The sequence below is a fragment of the Haplochromis burtoni genome, unplaced genomic scaffold (assembly GCF_018398535.1).
Source record: "Haplochromis burtoni strain Fernald_Lab_line unplaced genomic scaffold, NCSU_Asbu1 Contig_102, whole genome shotgun sequence".
Taxonomy (NCBI): Eukaryota; Metazoa; Chordata; class Actinopteri; order Cichliformes; family Cichlidae; genus Haplochromis; species Haplochromis burtoni.
The window spans coordinates 1818475-1824818 of NW_024582463.1; the positions used below are offsets into that span (position 1 = coordinate 1818475).

At 41.3% G+C, this 6344-nt stretch overlaps 1 protein-coding gene across 2 annotated transcripts in view; it reads left to right on the top strand.

Annotated features, from left to right (window-relative positions):
* paip2b (poly(A) binding protein interacting protein 2B) overlaps positions 1-6344 on the top strand; it is an 11370-nt gene that overhangs the window by 1908 nt on the left and 3118 nt on the right. The window contains exon 2 of one of the 2 annotated variants that reach the window (XM_042223142.1): positions 1763-2003. The exons of the other annotated variant lie outside the window; for it this stretch is intronic. Coding sequence (XP_042079076.1) covers positions 1997-2003 — 7 coding nt within the window. The 5' untranslated portion in view covers positions 1763-1996. The remainder of the gene's footprint in view (positions 1-1762; positions 2004-6344) is intronic. 2 annotated transcript variants of the gene reach the window in all.

The window sequence follows — 6344 nt, forward strand, 5'->3', positions numbered from 1 at the left end:
ACCATCTTCACTGACCACACCATCAGTGACGGAGGACTCATCTCTCCTGTTGTCCTGCAAGCAAACAATCATATTTTTTGGAACATGAACTTAATTGCTTTTGGGGCGATTGTGGCTCAAGAGTTGGGAGTTTGCCTTGTAATTGGAAGGTTGCCGGTTCGAGCCCCGGCTTGGACAGTCTTGGTTGTTGTGTCCTTGGGCAACACACTTCACCCGTTGCCTACTGGTGGTGGTCAGAGGGCCCGGTGGCGCCAGTGTCCAGCAGCCTCTCCTCTGTCAGTGCGCCCCAGGGTGGCTGAGCTTGCCATCACCAGTGTGTGGATGACTGGATGTGTAAAGTGCTTTGGGGTCCTTAGGGATTAGTAAAGCGCTATACAAATACAGGCCATTTACCATTTTACTTTTATTTAAAAAAGCCACATGCATTTTTTATTTTATTTTTGGAACCATTTTTAACTGTTGTCAGCTGCTGTCACTCAATTAGCATAACGAACAGCAGGCCAAAGAAGAAAAGATGCCGGAGCTTGTCGTGACACTGGCAGTTCACTCAGTACGATGTGCTGAAAACAAGTCGCCCTTCACATTTGCTTGTTTCATTCTCAGGATTGACAGCAGAGCAGAGAGGCTCCATGATTTACTGTGTATTTCAGACTGAATCCGAGCTGGATTCTGTTCAGTCTTGGCATTCATCCTCTAATCACACACACCATTAACCTCTGGGGGGAAAAGGAATGGAAACGCTGTGGTGGAATTTAACCAGATGTTGTAGCTGCTTGGATAGGCGGAGCAACCTGTTTTATTGCATTTCTGCAAATAGTTTTTTGGACGATAAACAAACACCAGTTTTTATGGTGGTGCTTTGTTTTTCTCTCCGCATCCCTGCTTACATTTGTTACTGGTTTTAAATGGAGATCAATGTGTGCTGAATGTCGCAGTTTGCTCACTGACGTCAGCACTCAGACCTCTAAAGTTTAGCTGAAGTCATTACCATGGTATTAAAAGATATATTTACTAGCATCATTATAGGTTTTGTTGAAAGCAGTCAGCTGTATTCATGTGTTATGGATTGGAGTGAACCAATGCAATTCCTTTTCTCTCTTTTTTTAACATAACTTATACAACTACAAAATCACAATTTTCAAGCTCATGTGCAACAGATTTATTGCATTTGCAGATTTATTATGTTGAAAAATGAAAAGTGGCGCTGCATAAGAATTTAAACATAATCTTGTGATGATTAGTTGTTTTTCAAAGTGGAAAAAAAGTATTTATAGACTTTTAACTTAAGTAAGATTTATATTCCTATTTAAGAAGCTTAATAGTACACAGGCTGCACCTAAGCAAATTAACTCATGTCAAACGGCACCATTTAGAATCATATACATGAAATTATTGGGTTATAGTTATTGATTTGTTTATGTGTATATCTCTTTAATGTTAAAAGCTGTTGATCATTTTAATTAGATTTCTATTACTCAGTAGCTTGAGCTGTAATAATGCAAATCAGTTTCAAAATAATAAGCAACTAAAGCTTCTAAATTAAATAGTATATGGGGTATGAAGTGCAATAATTGCACTCACAATATAGAGTGCATTGAAATACTCAAAGTACAAGTACATTAAAGCTGATTAAAGTAAATGAGCAAATGTACTCATTGTTACATTCCTACTGATCCTATCTGTGATCTCATCAAGTGGTAAAGAAGATTGTAAGATTAACAGTAGTTACATTATTTACCCCGCCTCTGCTTTTATCTACTAGTTTGTCTGGTGTGAGGTACAAATTCCCACATTCTTGGCAGTAGATGAACGCCTCATCAGACCACATAACCGACCCAGCTTTCTAACGTTAGCGAGGTGGCTAACAGGATTTAGCTGACTGGAGCTACGTTGCATCGCAGCACGGAGAAATTCCCACAGAAGACACGACGAGCTCGCAGTTTACTGACAGTAACTTTGTGTTACCCTACGCGTTGAGACACACAGCAGGAGCACAATGCCAGGTAACGACGACCCGCGAAGGGTTACACGTTAGAGCTTCGTTGTGTGTGCGTGTTTGCCGCTGCTGTTGTTCCCGGAGCTCAGCCTTGTTTTGTTGACCTGCTTCAGTGATGCTGCCATGCTGTAGCTGCGTGCTAGCTCATAGCGGAGCACACTTTGTTTGGCCTCTAGCATTCAAATAGAGACGGGGTTTGCCCCAGATGCGTGCTTTACGTGTTCTAGTAGCTTATTGTATCTTTTTGTTTAATACGTGGTTCGCATTTAAGCCGTTTTAAGAAACCCACTTAATGACTTTAAAAGAAAAAAAGAGCTTTTCTTCCACCCAGCCTCTACCCTTTGTTGTTGGTGGGGTAGCTTTCACCTTAGGCCCGTTCACTGACAGCGCAGCTGTGCGTTTCTGTCTGTTTGCAGCCGCTGGGAGCTAGCCACTTCGCATTACCTCGACTGAAACTACCAAATCCTTTAAACCAACTTCCCAGGTATGCCCGGACACCTGGTTTAGAGCCGTTAGCAGGCTGTAAGCCACCGCGGCACAGCTCCTGTTACACACACGGACTGTCAGGCTACACGGACCGCTATGAAGCGGGTTGTTTTTGCATATCAAAGTCTTCATTGTGCACAGTTGGAACTGGACATGGCTGTAGGAGCTCCCCCCGCATTTGTCTCCCCGCAGGTTGGATGTCTCTGCTTGACATTCAGAGTTTATTTTTACACTTGCAGGTACACAAACTATCCATTACAAACGGAGTCAAGAGGACTATTAAGCCGACATTTGAAAGGTTTCAGTGGTTATTTAGTTGCAGTTCCAGGGATCTGAAGGTGAACTTGAACGGCTGTTTCAGCTTGATTTTAAACCACTTTGAAAAATGTAAAAATTAGTAACTAAACTTATACTTTTGCAGTTTGTTTTTCCAGTTCGTTCCTTGCCTCAAGGGGGGAAAACTACTAAAAGTATTTTAAATATGTGGAACCAGTAGCTATTGCGTTAATAGAATTTCCCAAAGCCCTTCTTTCCTTAAAATATCCCAGTTTTACAGATCAGGACAAAAAAAAAAATCAAATTCAGTAATAATCTTCTCCTTTTTTTTCTTCTTTTTTTGATGACATTTTCCCCTCTGACACAGAACAAAATTTGCTTTGAAAATGTCAAATGGTCATTAATTTTGCATATTCCCACCCACTCAACACAAAGTACATACAGTTTTCAGACTTAAGTTCTCACTATCACAACAAACAAGCCAGCAAAATGGTTTTTGTTTTGTTGTTTTTAGCTCATAGGAAGAGTCAACCCCCCTCCCTTAAAAAACAAAACAAACAACAACAACTTAGAAATATGACATTGAGTTTATCATCCAGTCCAAAAACTTATATTGCAGCTGATGATGATTGCTGTTCCAAGATAAAGCTGCTTGGATTCAGAAGTCGAACTCTGTGCCCTCAAACTTTCTGTACATTTTTGTTTTTGACCCCTCCCGTGTGGCCGGATTGCAGAACAGCATTTTACATTTCTACAGCTTACCCCTCACCCTCGTAGGCACAGGGGAAGCACTGATCTAGGCTTGCCTAACTAAATATTACATGGTAACCACCACATGGTTATGCAATGTGAACATGTTAAGTGCTATGTGCATCACATGCTGGCGAGGTCTTTGCACTCTTGTTAGTTATACTTCAGTGGGGGTGGGATGATGTCAGTGACTTGGCAACTTTTGGAAATTAATCTTAGAGGTGTTCTTACAAATTGAACTTTTTGGAGGTTTAGATCATGCATTCAGTATACTTTTATAACCATTTGGCGTTTAATCTGAGAAGCTGGAAACATAACTTTCGTTTGATTGTGTGGGAAAAAATATCACCTGAGCTCTAACCTCATGGCTTTTACCTGCTTTTAGCTGTCTGCTTGCATGCTCACACCCCTTCAGCGTCTCAACTGTTATTTTAAAGCTTTGGCTGATGGTAAGTCCGATTCATTACACAACACTTTATCGACTGCAGTAAAAGTGAATGTTAGCGCACAGGCTTCAAATGTTCTGCAACCTCTGTCTTGTAAATTTTTCCCTTTGTGTTTTTTTTTGTTTTGTTTTTTCTTCACCTTGTTCAAGTCCCTGCTCTGCATCGTTAGACGTCTTTATCGTCGCCCACGGTTGGGCAGAAACAGACACACCTCTTCTTCTTAGTCTACTGACCTACTTAGATTATGCTTGTTTGTGTGTGCTCTTCTGAGGAACAGCGTGTCCGTTCTGTCGCTGCGTTCGTCGAACGGCCGGCTGCTGCGGGTCACACTCTGCTTAAACATGTTTGTTTTGTTGTGCTGAGGGAGACGGGGACTGCAGGCGCGGGTGTCGCAGAAATATTATGGGCTGAATTTTGAAATGGGTGAAGTTTCTTTCAAGTCACAACACATTGCAATGAGTGAGTGAGTCTTCATCAGGATGACCTCCGGAGCTGTGAGCAGAGCTCGGTTGAGATCATCATTTTTCTATCCCCCCTCCCCCCGCTGCAAGGCTGCAGTTGAGTCATGACAAGTCTGTTGCATCTGGCTGGCACTCTGAGGATTATGTCATGATTGGGCATGTCTCATCATAGTGGCAATCCTGTGTGCGTAGAAGCAATCGCACAAATCTCATCAACTCACTGTCTTTTCTTAATAGATTATTGGATACTTGTGATCTCGCCACTGGCTTCAAGCTTAAACAGTGCTTATGACTGCAGAATATTAGGCTTAATTAATGAATTTAATCATCTGTTTTAAGTATCCCATGTGAAAGAGGCTACACTCAGACACCCCTGTTGTTTTAGATGCCTGTTTTACAGCATAAAGGTGAAGCTGCACATCTGAACCACAGACTACATACATTTTCACTGTTTAAGCAGGATTGACGAGCTCTGTGCTTTGACTGCACAAGTGCCATGCACAGATACAGATCTCTGTAGTAGCCAAGTAACATGGAAATAAAATACTAGAGAGAGTCCATTATGGACTAGAGAAAAACTCCCAATTCAGTGACTAGATTTAGCAGCGCTGAGGCCTGAAAGAGTGTTTTGGGAAAACTGTCAAAGTGGTCACACCCATTAACCCCTATTTATTTTATTTATTTAAACGGTACAGTCTTTATGAAAGGACAGAGTATTAATAGAGTTGTTTTGGTGTCTGACTGTAAATATTGAGACATTGTGCTTTTAAAGCCATATTGTGCTTTTAGAGCCATCCTTAAGTGGCCACTAGAGGAACTGCTGTTTTCGGCACATCTTCATTGGCTTCATTTTTAAGCCCTGGGTGTTGCCAATTGGTGTGGACACAAATTTAGCATTGTACTCAGTAGTTGTAATGAGAATTGTTTTATTCTGATAAAATTCAGGCCAGGTGTGGATGCCGTGTCCAGTCTCGAGCTTTAGATGTTGAGCTGGAAATTGCGTGGTTATCCAGGGGCTGCCCCTTTTTGAAGGAGAAGTAGGTATTTGGATGGAGGGGGAAAACCTGATGTGATGTCACAGTTTTTACTTTCACTTCCACAGTGCAGGTGGAAGTAATCATCTGCTGAAGATGTAGCTGGATGCTAGTACGTGTTCAGGGAATAGTTTTATTGCAGAGTATTGGTAAATTATTCTAACCCATTGGGATGTGATGATCGCTAATAATAATAAAAAAAAGTATCTTTACTTATTGCCAAAGGTGTGTACTGAACACAGATGTTAGCTGTTGTCTTTCTAATGACTCTTAAAGCAGCAGCACGGCTGTGTATTTTTACTTTGCAAGATGCGGCCCTATTACATGTGATGACTCGCTGCGTTTGGCTTGATTGAATCATGCGTAGGCCTTTGCTGACTGCAGAAAAATAACCACACACACGTTTGCGCTTCTTCTCCGATCACGTCACTTGGGTTTGGCTTTGCCTTGTTTATATGGGACTTCCTTAGATACGCTGAGATAGCGGTTTATAAAGTCCTCTCTTCTGTGGATTTGATGGGACAATACTTGCACTGTTTATTTTTGTATTCATTATTTTGCATATTTGCTGTTTGTTAATGATAAAATTTAAGAAAAAAAGAAGTGTTAAGAGCAAAGTTGTGTACTGGTTCCATCCAGGTGGTGGGGGAAGGGGCTTATCTAATCATCCATCACTGTAACAGTGCGTTTATCTTTCTTTTTAGCACACAAATGCAAGTCTGTTTTAGTTTTCCACAATTGTTGTGAACTGTTGTCACTGTTGCTACTTTGGTGTTGACTGGGTGTAAGGCTGGGGGTTAAATGATAGTTTAGTCTCCTCACATTACTGCGAAGTTAAAAAACATGCATCAGCATCTCTGAGTAAGGATTACATGTTGGCACACAGCTGAGTACT